The sequence below is a fragment of the Panthera onca genome, chromosome D1 (genome assembly GCF_046562875.1).
Source record: "Panthera onca isolate mPanOnc1 chromosome D1, mPanOnc1 haplotype 2, whole genome shotgun sequence".
NCBI lineage: Eukaryota > Metazoa > Chordata > Mammalia > Carnivora > Felidae > Panthera > Panthera onca.
Genome location: NC_138348.1, coordinates 6,092,556 through 6,114,668, shown reverse-complemented (window position 1 = coordinate 6,114,668; position 22,113 = coordinate 6,092,556). Strand labels below are relative to the sequence as shown.

The window sequence follows — 22,113 nt, the reverse complement described above, 5'->3', positions numbered from 1 at the left end:
CTGATCCTGTCCTTCCTCTGTTGTGCCCCTTGGCTGTGAGGCTCCGTGGAGATCCTGGCCCTGGCCTGGCTGCGGCTTCCTCGTCCACGGCTGGGCAGGGTAACTGTGGGTGAGGATTCTGTGGCCCCTGAGGCATCTGGCAGAGGCCTGTTCCCTAGAATGACCAACCAGTCCTGGGACTGAGGACTCTCCCGCACTGCAGGTCCTAGATGCTGGGGACCCCCTTAGCCCCGGGGCCAACAAGGATGGCTGGTCACCCTCTCACCAGAGATGTTTCTTTTTCCACCACGTCCTTCCCACTGCTACCTCAGTGTCAGCCTCCCCGTCTCCACCCTCACCCTGGAACTTTCCCTTGTCTTCCTGCCCCCTCACTGCCCCAGGGATCTTTCGTCTCACTGTCCCTCCCACTCTTTCTGTTCTCTTTCCTCTCTGTGTCAGGAATCTCCAGCAGCTCCTGTCACTCTCTGGGGTCTCTGTCTCTTCTGTCCCCAGATGGTCACCTTGTTGGTCTCTGGAGTCTGTCCCTCTGTTCTCTGTCCACTTCCCTATCTTCCCTCTCCGTCTCTGGTGTCTCGCCCCGTCTCCCCACTCCTGTTCCTGCGTCTCTGGCTCATCACCTTCCCTGGGTGGTCCAGGCTCCCCCCCCGCCCCAGCAAGCACCCCCAGGGCCAGCTGGGGTGGAAGCCAGGTCTGGGGGCTGTGACCAGGCCGGGAAGGGGAACCCAAGCAGACATGATATTTATGTTAGGACTTCAAAGTGGAGCAGAGCCCGAGGCAGGCTTGGTGGGGGCTGGCGGGGGTAGGAGAGGGGAGGAGGATTGTGAGCAAATGCCAGATTAAGGTCAGCTCAGGCCCCTCCCTGGCGAGGGTCTCCTTGGTGACGCATATCTCCCCCCGTGGGACACTGAGACCCAGAGTAGGGACAGAACAGACTATTTTGGTGCAGACTTCCAAGAAAGGCACTTCCTGTACCCCTGTCCTGCCTCCAGCCCCATCCTGTCTTCCCGTCACCCTGCAGGAGCAGCTGGGTCCTCTGAGCACCGGCCCAGCCAGGGAGGCAGGGGGCTCAGAAGGTGGCAGGAGCAGACAGCTGCATCTCGGCACGAAAACATCCCTGGCGCTGGGACAGCCCTGTGTTCTCCGCTCTCTGGCAGAGGCCTCGCCTGGCAGGGCAGTGAGGGTCTGTAACCCTGTCGGCCCGGACTATGCCAGTCAGGTCGGTCCCCTCGGGGCCTCTGGGGTCCACTCCGGCTGCCTGCCTGAGGGCCCCAGGGGCCAAGATGGCCGCGAAGGTCACCCCACCCCTGCCCCCCACCCTCGGCCTAACCTCTGCTAAAGACACCCAGCTGCTGGGGCTGGGAAGGCCTGGGGTCAGGGGCCCAGGCCCCGGGTGGGGAGGACGGGAGGGGCCGATTGTCTCATCCTGCGGCTCAGCTCTGTGTCCTAAGCCCCTCCCAGGGGCCAGACCCAACAGACACCCCTTCAGGCTGGGCCACCCCTCAGGAAGCCCCCTCCCAGACTAGGGGCTAGCTCTGGACCCAAGACCTTTTAGCTGAAGCCCACCCAGGCCCCCAAAGCCCCAGCCCCTGGGTCATCACCCCCACCCTCTCAGATCCTCCCCAGGCGCTTCCCGTGAATCACTCAGGCTGGAATCTGATGAGCTCAGACCTCCCCGCCCAGCACTGCCGGCCTCTGCCTCCTGCCTGGCCAGTGGGGTTGCCACGCCCCCCCCCCGGGGGTCTTCTCAGCATCTCACAGCCCCCACCAGGGTCCACCGTGGGCTGGAATGGCTGAGTGGTGGCAGAGATAGGCCAGGGCTGGAGTGAGATTAGTCAGGTAAGGGCTTGGACTTCTGCATGATCAGAAGTATAAACGCATGTGTGCGTGCGTGTGTGCTCTTCCTTCGCCATGTTCAGTGTCAGAGCAGGGGACTGGGCTGTGGCCGCTGCAGTGCTACGTGGGTAGGTGTCTGTCGTGGAGTCCCTGCGTACCAGTCATCACATGTCTCTGGGTCAGCCTGTCCCCGTGTATGTTTGTCACGGGGGTCACATTCTGACCCTGAGAGGGAGGGCGTTGAGGGGAGGTCTCTGAGTTTGCACATCTAGAGATGTCTGTGTCAGGGTGTGGCTCGGAGGAGGGGTCTGTGTGTGTCACTGTGTCCCATCCCGCTGGGAACGAATGCCTAACAGTCTCCAGGTGTTCTTAACACTCCAAGTGTTCCTGTTAAGGCTGGGGTGGGGGGGGGCCTCTGGTGTTACGTGACCGTGGCACACAGGATGTCACACTTTCTGTGCACAGATGTGAGTCACGATGTTTCTGTGTGTCAAACTGGGGGAGGGGTGAACATGGGTCACAAGATCATGGCAGGGTGTCAAATGCTCTGCGTTGAAGGTGAGGGAGGGTGGCGGCAGGGGTCTCAATGACTGACTGCCTTTCTCCGCCGGCCCCCTGGGCCCCCACTCCACAGGGCCTGGCTCCCGGCTCCCCTCCCACCAACCTCTGTTGGCAGGACTCCCATTCCCAGGACGGTGCCAGAGCCAACCCCCCCCCCGCCCCCCCCCGTGGGGATGCTTCCCCCCTGGCACCTGGCAGAGTGCAGGCCCTCGGAGTGCAGCAGTTCCCCGGGTGGCCTCCCGCCAGAAGGGGGCCAGGCGTGTGCCTGGGAACGGGCCTGCTCGCCCCCTGGCGGCAGTGGTGGAGAACGCGCCGCCCCGGCCCCAGGAGCCCCCGCCAACTGTTAGGCTGAGTCTTCCCGAATCATTCTACATGTATCCACTAAGTGCCACTTCCGGGCCAGGCATTTGTACTAGCGCCCCGAGATTTAGAGGGGAACAAGGCCGACCTGGCTCTGGCCTAGTGAGGAAGACAGACAATAAACGCACAAAGAGCGCTGCAGTGACTCTAGGGGTGACCAGAGCAACACTTCCAAGTGAGGAAATGACTTAGCTGCTCCTTGGGAGCCGAATGTCTGGCCCTGCTCTGCAGCAGTGGGTGCCGGGCAAGGTGTGGCACCTCTCGGGTGACTTCCTCTTCCAGAAGGCCAGAGGTGGGAGGCAGGGATGAGGGAGGGGCGAGGCTGAATCCCAGCGCACAGCCTGCCGTTGTTGCCAGATCACATTGTTTCCCTCTGGCCGGGCCTGGCGGTGCTCCGATGAGCCACTGCTAGGGGTGTTGCTGAATTTCCAGAGCCAGGAATTGAGATTGAGCACAGAAGGGATTAGGACGGGCTTGCAGGGGCTCAGAAGCCTCTGCCGGTGCTAGTTCCCGTGAGACGAGCTCCACATCCGACCCTGGGGTTCTCTGAGCACCCCTGGCAACCGTTCTAGGTCTTCCTCTGGAACTGAATTTGAGACATCCTGTGTTTGGTTCCCAGAACCCGGCCCTCCCTTAACCTCCCGGCTTCCCATTTATTGAGTGCCTCTGCGGTGCCCAGCCCTGTTCGAGGCACTGGGGGTGGGCTTGGGACAGGGAGAGAGGGCGTACAAAAGAGGGAGACTCCCAACCAGCAAGAAGCTTGGAGCGGGGGTGGGGGGTGGAGAGGGTAGAGTGGCTGATGGCCTAGTGAGAAATTTGGGAGCCCTGCACCCAGATCTGGTGGTGTCTGTATCTGGATTGTCCGAAATCCCAGTGTCCAGGATTTCTACCTCCAGCTGTCATGACTGACACACGTGGCGGTCTGATGTCCCTTTGTGTTCAGCGCCTGAGGCAGTGCCCCCAGAGACTGGCTGGGGTCCTCCTTCCAGCAGGGGACAGTTCCTTCCCAGGGAGTGATCCCTATGAAGTTTGTCTCACCCAGATCCCGGACTCCAAGGGAGCCTGCACTGACTGCCCCTGCATTGTCCCCAGGTTGCGCGGAGGCTGCAAGGGTATGCAGCCCTTGAGACGTCCTCACCCCTCTTAATTACCCCCTCTGCCACTTCCTGGGCCACACGCACCCCCTGGTGGTCGTTACTGGCACTGTCTTTGCTCAGATTTGCCCCCTGCTCTGGAACCCCCTTGGGGCTGTGGGGCCTTTAGGGTTAATTTATCGGTGTTTTACAATCGAGGGCGTAGTTGGAGCCGGACACCCTGGTTTGGCTGCTGTGCCATATCTTAGGAGTCATTTTCCCAAGCCTCCCTGTGGGATAAGTCATGCCCAGCCTCCCGGGAAATCTCTTGTGAGGTCCAAAAGAGTTAAGTGCAGAGAAAAGAGTTTCCGAGCACCCCCCCCCCCACCGCCTCCATTTCAGAAGCCCGCTTCCCCTGTCCAATACCCTGGGATGCAAGGGCACTGGCAGGATCTCCCATCTTGAGGAAAGACTGGGGCCTGGGTGCTCTCTGGGCAGAGCCTGACCTCCAGGATCTCCCCCGCGCTGGCGAGAACCTTCAGTGAATGCAGACAACAGACCCTTGGAGGGGGTCCTGCTAACATCCCACCTCCCTCCCTCCCCTTGCCTCCAGTCTGAGCTCTGCTTTGGAGCAAAACCGTCCACTTGACCCCCGCAGGACTTCGGCGAGAAGGCAGGGCAGCAATGGCACCTCCACTCTGCAGGTGAGGACACTGAAGCTGGGAGCTGCCGGCCCTCTAGGCAGGCTAGGGCTGGACTGGGCTCCCCGGAGGAGGTGAAGCCTTTCAGGGCCTTGAAGCCCCCAGCCTGGAAGGGCTGCCTGCGTAGTGCCCCATTCCTTTGCCAGAGGTCGGGCACACTGACCACTACAGGCTGGCTGACCTCCGGCGGGGAGACCCCCCTCAGCTTTATTCCGGTGCTCTGGGGCTACAGCTGCAGCCAGTCTGGGGACCACCCCAGCAGGTGTGATCACAGAGACAAATATCAGAGCTGGTGGCGGACACGGGAGCGGCCCGGGGTGGGGAAGGCTAAGAGGGGTGGAGCTGATGGCCGGCTCTGAAAGGCCTTCCCAGCAAGCTCAGGGTTTTCTGTCCCAAATGGCCCGTCTGGCCGCTCCCGGCTACTCCTCTGCTGCTCTGCTTCCCTCAGCCTCTGGTCCCCCCGGTGGGGCAGGGCCCCCCCCGGCCTGGCCCACGCTTCCCTGCACCCTCTCGCCAGTTGTCTCAGACTCTCCCCTGCTGTCCCCAGGACCGGCCTTGACCTCGATGATCCCATCTCCCCGGCCCCCTTCCTCCTCCTCCCTGCCCCCTGCCTCCAGCTCCCCACTGTCCCTCTCTGTTGTAGCCCCAGGTGCGGCCCCATGGGTGTCGGGCCGCTCGGCCTTGCGATAGACGAGGTAGCCGGTTGTGGGAAGCCTGTGGACCAGGGCTCCCGGAGACAAGCGGTGGTAGCCCTGTTCCCTGTACAGGAAGAGGCCAAATGTGTCAGGCTGGGTCACTCGGAACTTCGTGGCACAGAGCTGGTTCAGGGTGGCAACTGAGGCCCCTGGGGGCACAGCCAGGGTCTTGGAGGTACAGCCGCTGCTGGGGTCCTGATAGGCCACTCGGAGGAGGTGCTGTGCAGGAGGAGAAGCGAAAACGAGAGCTCAATCCTGCCTGGTATGTATCTGCCCACAGAGCTTGAGGCCCCCAGTGCAGACTCCGCACCGGGTGGTATAGATCCAGCGGTAGAACCAAGTGACAGAAGCTTTTTGGACAAGGTGAGCTTCAAGCAGCGCTCTGAGGAAGGGAGAGAGCTGTGTTGGCTAGTGGGTCATAGCTGCGGGCAGGCCGGGAGGATGGCTCGCGCACGCCCCTGCAGGGAGCCTAACAACCATACTACTCTGTGCTCTCGGCACTCGTCCTGCATGAACTCATTTAAGTCTGACATCCACCCCACGAGGTAAGTACCATGACCTCATTTTATAGATAAAGAAATCGAGGCACAAAGGGGTGACATAACTTGCCCACGCTCCTGCAAACAGAAAGTAGCAGAGCCCGCCCGGACTTGAACCCAGGATCTGGCTACAACGTCTAAACTCTTAACCAAGGCTAGGAAGGATCCCTTGACTGGATGGAGGGGAAGGTGAGGGGAGCATGGGCTGGGAGCCTGACTCCAGGGAAGGCCAGAGCCCCATGTGGGGGCTGGAAGCCAGGATTTGGGGCTTGAGCTTGCCACCCGTGTCCCTTTCCCTCCCCGTGTCTTGTCTGTTTCCTTATCTGTAGAATGGAGAGAGTAATGGTCCTAATAATAGAAACTTCAGAGTTTCTATGAAGCTGCGGGGCTGAGCCCCTAGGGCACGGAGCACGGTGCCGGCACATGGAATGCACCCTGTCTAGAAAGGCTAGGCTTTGACATCGGGTCCACACAGGGTGCTGTTTCTCTGGCACGGTGATGTAGGACCAGAATTCCCCCTGCTGGGTCTCACTGGGAAAAGGAGGGGACTGCGCAGGAAGGTGCCAGAACCAACAGGCACCCGGGGACTGCGCAGGAAGGTGCCAGAACCAACAGGCACCCCTGCCCCACCCCTACCCCCCACCCCCCACCCCCTGGGGGCTTGGCGGTGGGGGGGGGGGGTGTGGGCAACGTGGAGGCCCTGTTACCTGGAAGCTGTGGGTGGCAGGCAGGCGGCGCTGCTCCCAGAGGCTGAGGGAACGTTGTAGCTCCTGGGAGGGGCTCAGGGGGAGCATGTGGGCCTGGTCCAGGCCGCTGAGCAGGGCCAGGCTGGCCGAGAGGCTGGTCAGGTAGTAACCACCTGGGACACGAGGGGAAGAATGTAGCTCAGGCTGAGGGCGGGTGACCCTTCCCCGGCCCCCACCACCTACTCGGGGGCCCCTAAGGCCCCCCGGCCCCCCACAGACAGACAGGCAGACGGCCCGAGGAGGGGCTCCCTCACCCTCTCCGGTGAGCAGGGTGGGCTCCAGAAGCTCTGACATGTACTCAGCCTCCAGCAGCAGCTCGGGAAGGTCGCACTGGGCCAGGACGAGGCTCAGCAGCGGGAGGAACGCATCTGCCCCTGCACTCTCCCCTGTGGGGTGGTAGAGGAGGAAGTTCAGACTCCTCTGGGGTCCCGGGGTCGGTATCCACGCCTTGCCTCATACGGTGACCCTCCCCTCCACCCGCCGGGCCTTGGGTGATGTGGTCTCTATGGCAACCACAGATAGGGGCTGTGGAGAGGAGGCTCTACTCTCTGGGCCTCAGTGGCACCATCTGTGAGATGGGAGTGTTGGACCCATCCCCCCCACCTGTGCTGTTCTGGAATTTCTGCACCACCACCCCTCCCCCCCCCCCCCCCGACTCGGCAGGGGGCTGGCAGGGAGTGGTAGGAGGGGGCCTACCGGCCTGGGTCCTCAGGGCTGTGTAGAGCAGCTTGCAAGCCTGCAGGAGCCGCTTGACCTGGGCACTGGGTGAGTAGGCACGGAGCAGCTGCAGCAGCTTCTGACGCACCTGCTCCATCTCTCCCGGGGAGGGCAGGCTCAGGTGGAACCCAAAGGCTCCGGGGCCCTGGGACCGAGCCAGGCGGAGGCCCTCAGCCAGGCGGCCCAGGGAGCCGTCCGCAGAAAGCCGGCGCCGCAGGCGGGCCGCCAGGATGGGCCTGAGAGGCTTGAGCACGGAGCGATGCAGAGACTTCTCCAAGATGTGTTCTGCGGGGGAGAGGCGGCCAGGGTCAGGGGAACGAGGGCGCGAGTGGGAGCCAGAGTCCCAGGGCGGGGGTGGGGGGGGGGGTGTAGTCGGGGAGGAAGAGAGGTGAAAGGGAGGGGGAGACCTGGGGAGGTGGGAGAATAGCAGGGGAGAGGCGGGGAATGGGTAGCGCTGGAATGAATGGAGAGGTGGGCCGAGCCCGTGAAGCCTGGGCCGGAGTCTCACCCAGTCTCTCAGGTGGCAGCAGCTTCTCAGGGCTCAGCTCCGCGCTCAGCATGGCCCGAGCCCGGCTCAGCGCCTCTCGGACACCCTGCAGCTCCCGGGGCTCGGGGCCGGCCCGCACCTGGGTCAGCAGGTCCTGCACCAGCTGGCCGACGGCCGTGTGTCGGTCCTCCACCAGCGCCGTGGCTGCCCGGCCCACCTGCCGCTCCGGGGCCAGCAGGGAGCAGAAGGCAGAGCTCATGGACCGAAGCAGCGGCCGCCGGCGGCGGCCCAGGCGGGGTGAGGTGGCCGGGCTTCCCCGGGACCCTGGCGCCCCCTCTTCTTCTGAGCTGCTGGGGGAGCCACAGTCTACCTCCTGGAGGGAGGGCAGGGGTGGGAGGCTGGGGCTGGCACTCCCTGGCACACGGTACCCCACAGAGCTCTCCCTCCGCAGAAGCTGGTGAGGGGGTAACCTTTCTGTCTGGTTGGGGGCTGCCCCCGGCAGCACGGGGACCGGGGGAGGTGGCATGGCAGGTGGAGACAGAGGGCTGGAGGTCTCCGTGGACACGCGTACTTTGAAGCTCCTCTTGAATTTCTCCCGCTTGGTGGGGCCCAGGTCCCCTGGGAACAGGGGATTGAAGAAGCACAGGGCGGCTCCTGTGCCCTGGTCCAGCTCTTGCGGGGACCGGGGCTTCAGCCGGGGCAGCAGCGGGCCTTCAGACAGGCCCGGCTGAGCCTTGGTATTGAGGGAGGAGCTCCAGAACTCTAGGGAAGAGAAAGCATTTGGGGGTCTCAGGGAGGCTCGGGGAGGGTGCCCGACCGAGGGAAAGGCACAGGCTCAGGCTGTGTGCCCATGTGCTGTGCCTTCTCTTTCCCCCTTGGCCTCAGCTTGTCCATCTGTGCAACGGGTAGCAGAGGACCCCTTACCGATGCCCAGATGGGAGATGGCTTCCAGTTCCTTGTGGGTGGCTGCCTGGCAGATGGCTCTGGGGAGCTGGAGTGGGAGGAGAAGGATGTCCCTGAGGCCAGAGAGGGAAACAGAAAGCCAGGGGTGAGGGATGTTCAGGGCTCTGGGGGCTAGCAGGACCTGGAGGGGCTGGGAGGACAGGATGTCCCAGGGAGCAGGGACCAACGCAGACCAGGCGCCCTGCGGCCAGGCTCACCGGGTATGGCAGTAGGCACAGATGAGCTGGACCAGGTCTGGGAACGTGAGCTCTGAGCCCTCCAAGGAGACGCCTGAGAGACGGACGGGAAGTGTGGTTGTTTTCTGGGGAACACCCCTGTGCCCTGCCCTGACTGCTTCCAGCCCCTACCCCCCAGGCCAGTCCCGCTCACCCCCAGGGCTCTCCTGGATGTAGTGGCTAGAGACAAACGAAGGGCCGCTGGCCTCAGGCAGCCTCACGCACAGGGCCTGGCACCCACGAGTGTTAGATTTCCGCACCAGGAACGTCTGCAAGGGACAGGGGTCGGGGGCTCAGGACCTCCGTGTCCAGCCTCTCTCCCCGCCACCCTCCGCTGGCCAGTCCTGGGGTCAGGGGGCCAGACTCACCCCCGGGGGCTCAGTCCTCAGCACGTGCAGTGCAGCCGCCGCGTTGGCCCGGAGCTGCAGCCACACGGGCCGTGTGCGCAGCAAGCGCTCCCGCAGGCTCACGGTGCGCCCGGGCCGCTGGGGCCCGCCCGCCGGCCCCCCGCTGGCCCCAGGCACGTCGTAGAGCGGGTCCTGGGCTGGCCTAGGAGTGGTCACCAGATTGGAGCAGGGGTCCGGGGGGGGGTGGGGTGGGGTGGGACCCTTGCCCGACCCTTTCCTCCTTCTCTGCCCTGGGACAGACTGCCGTCCCTCCCTGCCCCACCGGGCTGCCCTTCGAACTTCACTAACTTTTCTCTCTCCGGGTGCCCAGGTGCGAAGTTGGACAGGCTGGGGGCTCCGAGAGGGCCTGCTTCTGGCTCCCCAGGGGTTTCCATGGCTGGGAGCTCCTTCGGTTTCTCCCGGTTTCTCCCAGGATTCAGGAAGAGAATCCAGCCCCCAAGGCAACAGCGCGCTCACATTCCCGGTGGTGAGTAACACTTCCTGAGGGCGGTTCGCCCTGTCACGCCCCGCCAGTTAACTCTTGTGTGTCCACTCAGCCTGGGCAGTGCCCACTTCCTCTTTGTTCTGGGCCCAGCCTAAGGGGGCAGGCATCCCCCTCCGTAGAAGTGCCACCCCAGGAGCCCCAGCTGCGGGGCCACCACCCCCGCACAGTGCATCCTGAAGCCTTAGCAGCCTCCCCAAACCACACAGGCAGGCGGGAAGGGGTTAAGCCGGGCCCTTCTGGGTCCCCACAGGCCCAAGTCTTGCCCCTGGGGCACCTTTAAGTCTGTGGTCAATTGCTCATCTGTGCGTGGTCTTGGGGTCAGCCCTGTGGGAGAGCACCCCCTGCTGGTCACAGATGACTCATCCCCCAGCCTAACTCGGGTTTTGGAATATCAGGTTGCTATGGAGAAAGGATGCTGTGTCTCCATGGAAACTAACCCCTTTGCTTAACTGAGGTTCTGGGGGTGGTTCTAACACTCGGCGCTAAATGGGGGGGGGGGGGGTTTGGTTGTGAGGTCGTCAGCACACGGTGCTGCCAGCTGCCTCCTACGCATACAGGCCCGGCCAGCCTGCCTCACCAATCTGCCAAGTGACTGGGGCAGGTGCAGGCATGACCCAGTCTCCAAGCACAGAGCACACGGTCCCCTTCTCCACCCCAGAACACGTGGTCTGCCTGTGCCACATGTTGCTTTGGGCTTTGCTCACGAGCCCCTGGTCATCCAGGGCCCGGTCCCCCACTCCTGGAGGGTATGGTGGGAGAGCCGCCCCCTTACCCTCTCGTTACCCCGACTCAGAGCAGGTAGGCTCCTGCTGTAGGAAGGTACCAGGGACCTCAGAAGACACTGCCCGACTCAGGCTCCCCCCATGAGAGCCCTGATTCCCTTGCAAGGCATAAATCAGACACACATAGGTCATAGCAGAGTCCCAGGAAAGGTTTTAATTCCAGTCCCTGAAATCTGGGAGACAGATACCAAGAACCTCCTTGAGAAGACTCGGGGAGCCTTCTCATCTCTAGCGACAGCCAGGAGAGACAGGCCCCCCAAATATAATTCCTGGGTCAGAGATCCCACGAAGTGGGGCCCAGATCACTGGCTCAGTGACTGGTCCGAGGTCAGCAGAGAGGATGTTGCTTTGGCTTAAGATGAGCCACATCTTCTTTGTCTGGGAGGGCACAGAGGAGGCTGACCTTTGGGAGGGGAAGGTGGCGGGCTCACTGGGGACGGAGGAGACAGTCTTGCCTGGCTAGGGCGGCTCTGGGCCACAGTTGTGCAGGCCTCCGAGGAGGGCAGAGGAGTCCAGACCAGTGGTGGCTGGAGAGGAAGGCCCAGCAGCAGCACCAGGGAGCTGCCTGGCTAGACCCTGAGGGGTTTGTCAGTCCGCCTTCCCACAGCAGGAAAATGCAAATCCTGGGGTTGCTGCCAGCTGTTCTGGCCCCTAGGCTCTGAACGGCAGGGTCAAGGTCCTGAGGGAAGGCGGGAGGGGGAAAATCGCCACAGGTGAAAAGGTGAACCAAAAAGGGAGGAGCACCATTGCCTGTGGGGGGCTGGGAGGAGCAGCCTAGGTCTGGCCCAGGGCAGCTCTGCAGCCATGGGCCCACCAGGGCCACCCCACTGCTGGGGCTCAGCATTCCAGCCCTCCCTGACCAGTCCTGGTTGTGGGGGGCTCCATCCCCTAGCCCCATCGACCTAGAGCTTCCCCACCCCCACCCTGGCTCCTGTTCCCCAAACTCCCAAAGTGCCCTCAGACCCAGACCGTTCTAACTGGGGCCACTGATGTGACACAAGCACTGCCTCTTTCTGGGCTCCTTTCTAGGAGGCTGGGCTGGGGGAGGGGGGCGGCAGGAGGCAGAGCAGCTCCTGTGGTTCTTACCATCTGCTTTTCTCTTCTGAGGGGACACAGCCGCCCTAGCCTGGGTGGGTGAGAAGAAGAGCCCCCCTTGAGAGTCTGCCTCCAGCTTGGCAAGTGCCCTCCTCCACATCAGCCTCTGGTGGGGGCGGGGGAGGCTGCCGGGTCAGTGCTGCATCCACACGGGTGGGGAGCGGAGGACCCTTTCTAGGCAAGGCTGTGATGCGGTCTCCCAGTCAGAGGCCAGGCCAGCCCAGCTGCCTTCCCGCCTTCCCTCCCTCCCTTCCTCCTATCCCATCAAAACCTGCCCTGGAAGGAGGAAGGGGCTGACACAGACTAAAAGGTCCCTCTTGCAGGGAAGCCTCAGGCAAAGGGGGGCCTGTGAGCTGACAGCGATGCCAGGGGACCTGGCCTGAAGGCAGGGGGTGCCGAGGGACGAGCAGAGCTCTCAGGCCCTCAGGAAGCCCACGTGTGGTGAGCCTGCAAGACCAAAGCAGGGGGTGCCGGCCCCACCTTTTTGATAGCCGTCCAGTCCTCCAGGATGTCAATCTCCTGCAGCATGTACACGATGTAAGGACCTGCAGCGGGGGTCAAGGAAAGCAGGAAGCCCAGTGGAGGGGGTAGGCAACAGGCCTCTGCCCCGGAGCTCCAACACTTGGGGGAGGCGGCACCACAGTGGGGAGGGGCTCAGGACCAGAGTTAGAAAGCAGGCTCCGCCTCCTACCTCTTGGTTCCCATGTTCTTGGGGGGGGTACGGAGCCACACCCCTACCTACCCTTGGCTCCCCCTCACCTCCTCTCTCCAGTTTAAAGGTCAGCAGTCCGACACCCATCCCACCCACTCAGGGACCTTGCTCCTTCTGTTCTGACCCCTCATCCGGCCCCTTCTACACATACACTCCAGTCTCTTCCATCGTGGAGGTGACCCTCCCTTGGTCTCACGCTCCCCTCTGGGGACCATCCGCTCTGTCCTCTGTACCTGATACCTGCATGCCCTCACCTCCATTCCCCCGTCAAGGCCTTGCAGCCCTGTCTCCTCCCTCCCTGCCTGGACTGCCTGCCATCACCAGGCAGCCAGCGCCCCGAGAACCTGAGGCCGCAGGAACACCCGGTGTGGAGACAAGGGCATGAGAATTCCATTCAAGTCCGTGCTGGACGACGTCAGGAGGGACAGAGGCTCAGCAGACCCTGGGCTGAAAGGGCTCATGCCTAAGGTGACAGGCAACTATTCCTATATGGGATGCGGGTGCCCCCAGTTTAGGCCACGGGGGTGCAGAGGAGAGAGAAGCCATAGCCACTGGGGAGGCGGGGGGGAAACCAGGAGAGGCTTCACAGAGGAGGTAACATGTGAGACAAGCACCGGAGGGGCAGAGATGGGCAGCAAGGCATCCCGAGGGTGGAAAGTGGGGGTGGGTGGGGTGGTGGGACAGTCTGGGACCTGTCCGGGATGGGACATTGTGGGAAAGGCAGAAGGGCCTCAAAAGAAGTTATGGGGAGTCACTGAATGGACGCTCCTGGGTCTCTAGGGTCCACACAGCCCAGGAGAGACCCAGGGCCCCACAGAAACTCCCTGACGGTTGGATTTGCCTGGACAGGGCTACGCGAGGCCAAACGACCATAAATGCGTCTAGTCTGACTCTGTCTTCCGTGTCCTCCACCCCCTCCCCCAGTCTGGACGTCCTGCCCGGTTTGGGTGCTCGTGGGTGGAAGGATACCAGAAACGAGAGGCGCCTTCTTCCTCTTGCTGGGCGGCAGAGAATCCCAAGTCTTTGCGCTGCTTCCGGCATGGAGTCTGTCATCCCACCACTCTGTGCCCCCAGACCCGGAGTTAGGAGCGAGGCGCCGGAGCCCCCGGGGCACCCTACCCTCGTAGCCTGGGCCTTTCACGCGAGCCAGGCCGGCCCTGACCCCTCCTCTGCCTCCCGCGGCGGTGGAGGGCACCCTCGCCCGGGGCTTGGAAGCCGAGCTCAGGCCCAGATGGCACAGCTGTGCAGGCCGAGGAGAGAGGTCGCTGCACTTTGGTGAGCCCGGTTTCTTCAACTGTTTAGGGGACAGTGGGACAATGACAATTCTGGCCTCTTTAGGACCCCATACGAACACAGGCGCTGCGGACGCAGAAGGGACTGTGGCTATTGTACGGGTGGGTGCGTCAGAATGACACCTCCTGTCCTGGAAAGAGAGCAGGGGCCGAGGAGGGTACGGAGACCCATTCTTTGTGAGCCTCCACTCTACACCAGGCACTGGGCCGGGTCCTTTCTGTGCCTGGTTCCACTTAGTCCCCACAGTGACCCCAAGAAGCAGGTCCTCCTCCACGCCCCTCAGGCGGGCAGGGCAGCGGAGGCCCCGCCAAGGGGTGGGCACGGACAGAGCAGGGCCCAGGGCAGCCTCACCAGAGCTGATGTCCAGGCTCTGGCGGTCCTCTTCCAGCCTCTGGATCCGCTCCTGCAGCTCCCCCTGCAGGGTGTCGTAGAGCAGCAGCTTCTCGCTCTGGAAGGGGCGGGGCCGCTCAGCAGGGCTGCAGGGCCCAGCCACTTCCGTCTGCCCCCCCCCCCCCCCCCCCCCCCCCGTCTGCCTCCCCCCCGCGCCCAGCCCCATTCACCTCCAGGTGCTGCTTGGCTCCCTGCAGCTCACACTCATACTTATTCCGGATCACATCCAGGCAGAAGCCCTTGTAGATCCCTGCAGGGGGAGGGAGACGGGAGGCCCCGCTTGGCCAGGGACCCGGGGCTCCAAAGAGGGGAGCCAGGAGCAAGGCTGGGCGGGACAGGGATGAGAAAAGAAGGGAAGCATGGGCTCTGGCAGAGGAGGAGGGAGGGGGTCCAGAGCACAGGACAGCCAGCAGACCTGCCACCTGAATGCGGATCTTGAGGCTCCGCTGCAGCCCCCCCAGAGGCTCTGTGTATTCAGGGGCTCTCTCAGCCCCCACTTCCTCCAGCCGCACCCTCAGCTGACTCAGCCGTTCCCTGAACAACCTGGGGGGTAAAAGGCAGCACGTCTGTCCCCCAGACACGAGGCCAAGCACCTGCTCCGTGGCGGGCCCCGCGCGTGAGGCCCTCGGCTGCCCCTGCCCCGCACCAGGCCTGCTGCCTCCTCACCCCGGGTTCCCGAAGACCCAGCCCTGGGCGCCCCCCACTCACTTCTCCTTCAGCTCTGAGAACTGCTTCTCCAGGTCCAGCATCTCGTTGACGCACTCGCCGCGACGCCGCTCGTAGTCCTCGTCGTCCATCTCTGGGACAAGAGGCCGGTCAGGGCTGGCTGAGGAGGAGCGGGTGGGCACCGGGGTGTATGCCGCGGGGGCTCACCTGAGCTCTCCTCCTCTGACTCAGTCTGGCTGCCACTCCGTTCCTCCTCGCTCTCTTCCTCCTCCCCATTCATCTCAGCGGCTGAATCACCCTCTGCTTCCATCTCTTCCGTGTCTTTGCCTGCAGGCTGCACGGGCATCTGGGCTCTGGGAGAAGGAGGGGAGCCATCACTTGCCACTGCCCTTAGTTCCAAGCAGGAGACCGGCCCTGCCGGGAGTCAAACCAAGCCCTGTCTGTACATCTCCCAGGAGCCTGGGAGCCGTGGAAACGCTCACATCCTTGGACACTGCTGGCGATCCCAGTCTGCGGAATGCCGGCCAAGGGGATGGTCCAGAAGATGGGAAACACCGAGGATGGGTTCCCCACTGCCTCTGGGACTGGGCCCAAACTTGTGACTGCACTGGTCCATTTTCCTCACCCCACTGTCTAAGGGTCAGTCGTTAAGTACACCATTCCTTCCTCCTCTTTACGCCTTCCTGCTGATCTGTCCGCCTGGAATGACCTCACTTTTCTTCTGGAGAACATTCTGCAATCCTCTTGTCCTCTCACTGTGCTCTGGGTCAAAGCCCATGTCCTTCTGCTTCCTCTGGAGCCTCATGCTAACAGCGTCCCCATCTCCACTGCTCCTGCAGCTCTCCCTCTTGATGGCTCCTTCCCATGAAACTTCAGACGTGATCAGTGCTACCCGCCCCCCCCCCCCCCCATTTAGAAACAGCAGAAGCACAAGACCTTGCCCCATTCCACTTAACCGCTCCCCATCTCCCACCTCACAGCTACACTCTTCAAGGCTCTGGCTGTTCCTACTCTTGAATCCCCCAGGGTGTTCCATTCCATTTCTCTATGCATCGCCCTCGGCTGAGGCGAATCACGTGGCCTTAAGCGACAACCTCCTTGTGCCCAGTGCCGGTATTTTTTAGTGCTTATCTTAGTTGACTTCTCAGCAACAATGAACACTATTAATCATTCCTTCTTCTAGATACTCATCTGATATTTACTAAAGGTCTAATATACGCCAGGTACCGTCAGACAGTACGGCAGACGCTGTGCTCAACGAGGCAAATAAACAACTTGAGACAGACCTCAAGTTTACAGGTTCCTGGGAGAGAGGCAGAGAAGTAGAACTGTACTGTGGTGTGAGAAGAGTTAAGACTGGGGAGGGGGCATATGGCAGAGCCGTCTAACTGGAACCTGGAGCTTGCTCCAACAGTGAGGGCTTACAGAGGAAGATCCTTGCTGCATCAGCAGGGAGGGCTTGCAGACAGATGAGCTGGGATGGCTGGGGAGGGAACTTTCCAAGCAGACCGAATAGCATGTACAGAGACCCCAAAACGAGAGAAAGGGCAGGGTTGGGGGCAGAGGAGTGTAAGCCTCAGAGAGAAGTCTGGGCTGCAGAGATGTGATGGTCATCAGCATATAGTGAGTTCTTCAGGCCTTGGGAGAGGGTGCAACCAGCAGGGCAGAATGTGTGGAGAAGAAGTCCATGATGGAACTCCCAGGGTCACCAAAGGGACAGATGATGAAACCCCTGCAAAGGAGAAGGAAATTAGCAAGAGGCGGAAGAGGAAAAATTCAGTCATGGGAGAAAGAATTTTAGGAGGAAGGAGCGGTAACAATGCTGCCAAGACGTCACCTACGAGGAAGACTAAAGAGTCCTCTCAACAGATGATCTCTCTGCCTACTGGAGGCTTCTATTTGGTGATGTTCTTCCCACTTCCCCGGGCATGGCTTTGTAGTCCTTTACATGCATGTAGACACCACTCCCTCTGGGAAGCCCTATTTATTTACATGTCCTCCCTGCCCATTTTCACGTTCGCCCAACCAGACTGTAAGCCTCACCAGGGCAGGGATGCACATGTACCTTATTCATCCGGCATAGTACTTACTCACTTCACAGCTAGAACATGTGCGAATGCAAACTAAACAAAGCACACTCTTGGGGCGCCCGGGGGGCTCAGTCAGTTGAGCGACTGACTTCGGCTCAGGTCATGATCTGGCGGTTTGTGAGTTCAAGCCCCTCTTCCAGCTCTATGCTGAGAGCTCAGAGCCTGGAACCGGCTTCAGATTCTGTCTCCCTCTCTCTCTCTCTCTGCCCCTCCCCCGCTCAAGCTCGCCCGCGTTCTCTCTCTCTCAGAAATAAACATAAAAAAAATTAAACAAAGCACACTCTTTCAGGGCAGGCATTTATTTCTTGGTCGCCCCAGGGCCCTGTAGTGGTAGCAAACCCACCAGGTACTGTTCACTTCCCTCGACACCAATTCCAGTTCTGTAAAATAACTGGCTCACGGGACAGTTTACTCACATTCCTCAATGATTTCACAAATGATCTGAACCTGACCTGAAAACCCTCAGTTCTCCAAACCAGCCTCATCTTTCCCGTTGTCAAGACCCAGTTCCTGCAGTTCCCAAATTTTGCCATCCCTCTTCATTGTTAAATATATACGTTTACTCTGTCTCCAGCGGTCTCTGATTCTAACGAGTGAGCCAATTTAATCACAACCTCCCCTCCTTACCCTGGTGCAAAAAGAGGGTAACCCTCGCCATTCTGAGTGTTGTAAAGATTGCAAGGGATAAGGGACGGAAAGGAAACTTGTAAGGCGCTGGGCACACTCAATTTATATTTTTAGAAAGTGAGCAAGCATTTCGAGGGCAGGCCTCTACAGAAGACCGATTCTTCTCCCTCGAGGAAGCCAACCCAGACCCTGCGCGGCGCGGCGCGCCAGGACCCTCCCGCCCGGTTCCATTCCCGTCTGCGCCGGCGCCGCGGGCGGGGCAATCACTGGCTCTTCGGCGGCCAGCTGCGGCCCCGCGGCGCCGCACGCGTCCGGCCGGTTAGGTCCCCGCTTCCGCCCTGACTGGGCTAGCTCCGACCCACTGGCCAGAGGGGCCGAACCAGGTGCCATGAGCAGCGTTACGCACCGCGGCAAGTGGGGCCTCCGGGTTGACGTCTGAAACTCCCTAAGAGGTGCCCGCGGCCGCCGGGCTCCCGGAAGCGTCGCGCCCTTGCCTCTTCCCCGGGAGGCGGGGCCCGCCTCACTTCCGTGTACGCGATCAGGAGGCGCCCGTCGCCGAGCTCACACTTGGGCAGCTGGGGGCGAGGCATGCTGGGATACCGCGGGGCCGGTCTCCATGGCAACCGGCCGACATTCGCGCAGGCCTACGGCTGGTGGAGAAGGCCCTTGTGGTTTTCTTGCCCCGCTGTCCGCGCCCCTCGGTCCGCAGCTACCTCCTTCCCCGGTCCCCCCGCCCCTCGCGTGAAAGGGAAGAACCCGCGACCCCACCCCCTGCACGCCAGGTTCGGGAGAGTAATGGAGCCAGCTGTAGGTGTGAACACTCATTTATTTACATATGGTCATCGGTAGGCAAATAGCCCAGCCCAGCCTGCTCGAGGGTACAGATCTGGCACGGAACCTGCAGACTCTTCCTTTCTCCAGAGCTCCTGAAGGCGGAGGCCTGGAAGAACCAGGAGGTGTAGGCTTCTGCCCGAAAGCTAAGAAGTAAATCCAACGCCTCCATCTGATTTCTTTCCAAAAAGTTCATTTTGTTAAGTCCTCCGACTTCCCAGTTCTGCCCTGTTCATACTCTTTGCTCTCCTACTGCCCACCCACCCAAGATTGTTAATAATAATAACAACAATAATACTGTAATAATATTAATAATACTTCACATTTGTACGAAGCTTACAGAATGTTTTCACATGTAGCATCTCATCTGAGCCTCCCAACAGTTCTGTGAGGTAGGTGTTTTTCACCTCCCTTTTTACAGATGGGATAACTGAGGCTCAGAGAGGAAATGGGATTTGCTCAAGGCCACACAGCTAGTTAGTGGTAAAGCTAGGACTTGATCCCAGCACCCCATATTCAAGTCCAGTGTTCCAACACCACAGCTACCACTGTAAAGTGGAGTGACATTTCTTACCCCTGTCAGGCCTGAGGGACGGCCTAAGGAGGGAAGAGGCTGAGACTTCTCGGACTAGGGGAGGGAAGCGCTCAGCAGTGACGAGGGGAGTCGGGGTACTTGGCCTTCAACTCCTGTTTGAACTGGCGGTAAAGGATCTTATTGTGCTGATTTTCGGCCTCCTTTTGGGGATGGAACTTCAGAGCTTCCTTGAAGCCCTTATGAACCAGGAAACCTTCGTTCAGCACCTCGAAATCAAATCCTGCCACGTGCAGCTCACAGGCCTGTTGGGGGAGAGACAGGTCAGCGAAGTTGGATGACATTTCTAGGGCCAAGACTGACATCCCTAAAGCCTCTCTCCAGCATCCCCACTCCTCTGGAGGCATCCTGGATCTTCCACACCATCCAGCCACCTCCTGAACTATGACTGTCCTTCCTCATTGGCTCTTTTCCATCCAGGACTACTCATAGCTCCCAGAGCCCGCCATTCCTCCTACCCCCTTTCCCCTGCCCTCTCCCTTTTGGGCACCTGGCTGATGCGATTGAAGCCGTACTGCCGAAAGCGCTCGTCGAAAGTGGGCACCTTGCCTCCGGCCACGTAGAATGGTTCCCAGGGGTCCTGCCAGGGAACCACATAGGCAGGCCTCAGCAAGGTCTCTTCTGGCAGGTTGACCCAGCGGGAGTAGTTGGTGGGCGCCTGGCAGGGCGTGCACAGCCCATAATAGAAGGGCCGCACCTCGCCTACTTGATAGAGCTGCAACAGCTCGTTCTTGTTCGTGGGCATGCGGCGTGCTCGGCGGATCTCAAAGGCGGGCACCACCAGCGCTGTGCCCGCCCACTGCTTGCTCTGATCCAACATTTCCCTCAGTCCTCTCCATAGCCCCTCGCTGGGCACCATGTCCACGTCGATTACCAGGGCATAGTTGGCCCCCTCACGGGCCAGATTCCTCAGCAGATTATTGGGGTAGGAGACATTGGTGCCCAGCGCATAGTTGATCCCGGGCTGGGCCACCCTGGCTAGCTTGTCAAAGACCTCCTGGCAGGACCGCAGCAGGGCAAACTCCCCCGGTTCCCGGGGATCGGGCACAGCGGCCTCATAGCGCGAGGGGCACACAAGGTGCATGGCCACCCTGGCGCGCATATCAGGGCAGTGGCTGCTCAGCGCGTAGGTCAGCACCGTGGCTAGCTGCGCCTCCTCCTTGGTGGCCGCGAACACCGACACGGACAGCGGGCCCTCCCAGCGCTCCAACAGGCCCGACAGGTGCAGCAGGTTGTCTACGCTGGCATGCGTGGCCAGGATCACATCATTGGGGTCCATGGTGGTCTTCAGGAGGCCCCTGTAGACTCGGTAGTCGCCACTGGCGTCCAGGACGCCTCCAGAGGCCAGAGCGGTACGGAGCTGCGCCTTGACCTGGTCCACGGACCGCGGGGACGGGGGAAAGAACTCGAAATACTGGTCTTGCTCCTCCTGCCCGTGCAGCCCGGACAGCAGCGACAGGTAGAGCAGCTGCAGCATCGCCACCAGCATTAGCGCGGCCAGAAGCAGCTGGTAGAAGGCGCACCGGATGGCGTAGGACATCTGCATGGCTCTCGGGGCTCCGAGCGCGCAGCAGGGACCACCGGGCCGCAGCCTCTGCCAGCCGCCGCAAGCCCGGATTTACCGCAGCCTGCCGAGCGCAGCCGAAGCGAGCCGAGGCGAGCCGAGCCCGGCGTAGCATCCCCTCCCGAGAGGGGCTCGGGGTGCGCCAGCTCGCCCCCTGCGCGCGAGGAGGAGCTACTGCATCCGCCGCCGCGCCGCGCTTTGCAAACCCTGAAAGTGCCCGCGGCCGCGCCTGCCGGGCTCCCGGGGGTATGCACCCCTCCCTCCGGGTCATTGTGAGACCCCCTGGACCAGGCGCGTCCTGAAACCCCGGCGCGCTCGCCCCCGCCTTAGGGAGGGGAAACCGTGGCAGAGCTCGGTTGCAGCTTGGTGAAGGATGGCGCGGGTTCGCGGCTGCGGCGGGCGGGAAGGAACACAAAAAGCCCCTCTCTTTCCGCTTTCTCTCCCTCCGCCAGCTCCTGCGAAATCCACACTGTAGAGTGGATGCTGGGGGCTCGGAAGGTGCGGAAGAGATGAGAGATAAGGGTGTGTGGAACAAGACGCCTTACGTGGGACGAGGTGGCCGAGTGGTTAAGGCGATGGACTGCTAATCCATTGTGCTTTGCACGCGTGGGTTCGAATCCCATCCTCGTCGGTCGCGTTTTACACGGCGTGAGGGGTGTACTTTTCTGCTTTCCTATAGGAAAGGGGCCAGAGGTTCAGCGGCACCCAGAAGACCCGAATTGGAATTCTGGCTGATGCCAGACTTGTGACCACTATGTCATCTGCAGTAATTAGAGAGGCCCCTCGGGAGGTGCCACCCTAGTGTCCAAAGTAGTGGAATTTGGAAACGGTGAGTGTGATCACTTAAATTATTACTCTTTTCAGCCCACTGATTCCCCTCCCGCTAGCAATTCTCCCAGAGCGGACACCATGTGTCCACACACCTCTCCCCTCCTCCCCAACACAGTTTAAGCAGGAGACCTACAAGATTCTAACAGTAGCTAACGTATACAGAAGGCGCTTAATACGTGTTTGTGAAATAATTGATCCATGGACTGTTCAGAAGAGGAAAGGCTGTGGGGAAGGGCAGGTACTTCGACTGCTAAATCAATGATATGTAATAACTATTCGTGCTTTGTGAATCTTGGGGAAGCAGCTTTGGGGCAGACTAGGGAGGGCCTCCAGTTGCCAGGACAAGGTTTGCCCTCCTCTCTACAGGCAGTAGGAAGCCAAGGCTGTTGAAGTGAAGAGGACCAGGGGACCTATATTCTGCAACCCCAGCAGTAACACCTACTGAGCACCTGCTCCACACCAGGGGCTGTGTTAGGTACCCCTGATAGGGCCTTGCAGGACGCTCGACAGGTACTATCTTTGAAGGTTTTCACTGGTGACCTGTACTGGGAGAGAGGAGAAATGAACGTGCAGATCCTTTTAGCACAAGCCTTGCAAACCGAAGGCTCGGACGTCAGATTTGGTGCTGTTAGGGTCTTTTTTGACCTGCTCGGTGTTGAAAACAACCATTTGAATCACGTTAGTTGTTAACCTTGGTGAATCAGAAGATTTCACGGAAAATCCCCACTGCCAACTTCTGTCTTAAATTCCAAAAGATCTGGCAATTCCAGGCCTGCATTTCCACAGGGTGACAATCAACCAGAAGGTAAGAGTAGCTCACCTTTTGCAAATAGTTTTCTCTTTGCTAGAGTCTCAACCC

The 22,113-nt window shown here is 61.0% G+C and overlaps 3 protein-coding genes and 1 non-coding gene across 6 annotated transcripts; 1 reads left to right on the top strand and 3 right to left on the bottom strand.

Moving 5' to 3' along the window:
* Positions 1-4,705: 4,705 nt before the first annotated feature.
* On the bottom strand, positions 4,706-10,160 carry RIN1 (Ras and Rab interactor 1). Its single transcript, XM_078433701.2, has 11 exons — positions 10,056-10,160; positions 9,586-9,777; positions 9,259-9,439; positions 9,045-9,159; positions 8,873-8,945; positions 8,637-8,728; positions 7,734-8,474; positions 7,205-7,510; positions 6,763-6,894; positions 6,470-6,621; positions 4,706-5,442 (listed from the first exon to the last, which is right to left on the bottom strand). Exons 2-11 carry the CDS (start codon positions 9,669-9,671, stop codon positions 4,948-4,950), a joined length of 2,373 nt encoding a protein of 790 aa, XP_078289827.2. The 5' UTR covers positions 9,672-9,777; positions 10,056-10,160; the 3' UTR covers positions 4,706-4,947.
* A 531-nt stretch (positions 10,161-10,691) lies between these two features.
* BRMS1 (BRMS1 transcriptional repressor and anoikis regulator) lies at positions 10,692-17,972 on the bottom strand. 3 transcript variants are annotated; one of them, XM_078433702.2, is made up of 11 exons: positions 17,843-17,972; positions 16,145-16,451; positions 14,927-15,072; positions 14,762-14,852; positions 14,469-14,596; positions 14,224-14,303; positions 14,015-14,111; positions 13,340-13,432; positions 12,139-12,203; positions 11,650-11,689; positions 10,692-11,242 (listed from the first exon to the last, which is right to left on the bottom strand). In XM_078433702.2, the coding sequence occupies exons 3-11, from the start codon at positions 15,063-15,065 to the stop codon at positions 11,235-11,237; spliced, it is 741 nt and encodes a 246-aa protein (XP_078289828.1). In that variant the 5' UTR covers positions 15,066-15,072; positions 16,145-16,451; positions 17,843-17,972; the 3' UTR covers positions 10,692-11,234. The 3 variants fall into 3 exon arrangements, with proteins under 3 accessions (XP_078289828.1, XP_078289830.1, XP_078289829.1); XM_078433704.2 differs by having other exon boundaries at positions 14,015-14,078; XM_078433703.2 differs by lacking the exon at positions 16,145-16,451.
* A 272-nt stretch (positions 17,973-18,244) lies between these two features.
* On the bottom strand, positions 18,245-20,521 carry B4GAT1 (beta-1,4-glucuronyltransferase 1). The gene is made up of 2 exons (XM_060607308.2): positions 19,350-20,521; positions 18,245-19,104 (listed from the first exon to the last, which is right to left on the bottom strand). The coding sequence occupies exons 1-2, from the start codon at positions 20,403-20,405 to the stop codon at positions 18,913-18,915; spliced, it is 1,248 nt and encodes a 415-aa protein (XP_060463291.1). The 5' UTR covers positions 20,406-20,521; the 3' UTR covers positions 18,245-18,912.
* A 451-nt stretch (positions 20,522-20,972) lies between these two features.
* On the top strand, positions 20,973-21,054 carry TRNAS-GCU (transfer RNA serine (anticodon GCU)). Its single transcript has one exon. It is a non-coding gene; the product is annotated as a tRNA-Ser (tRNA).
* Positions 21,055-22,113: the final 1,059 nt, after the last annotated feature.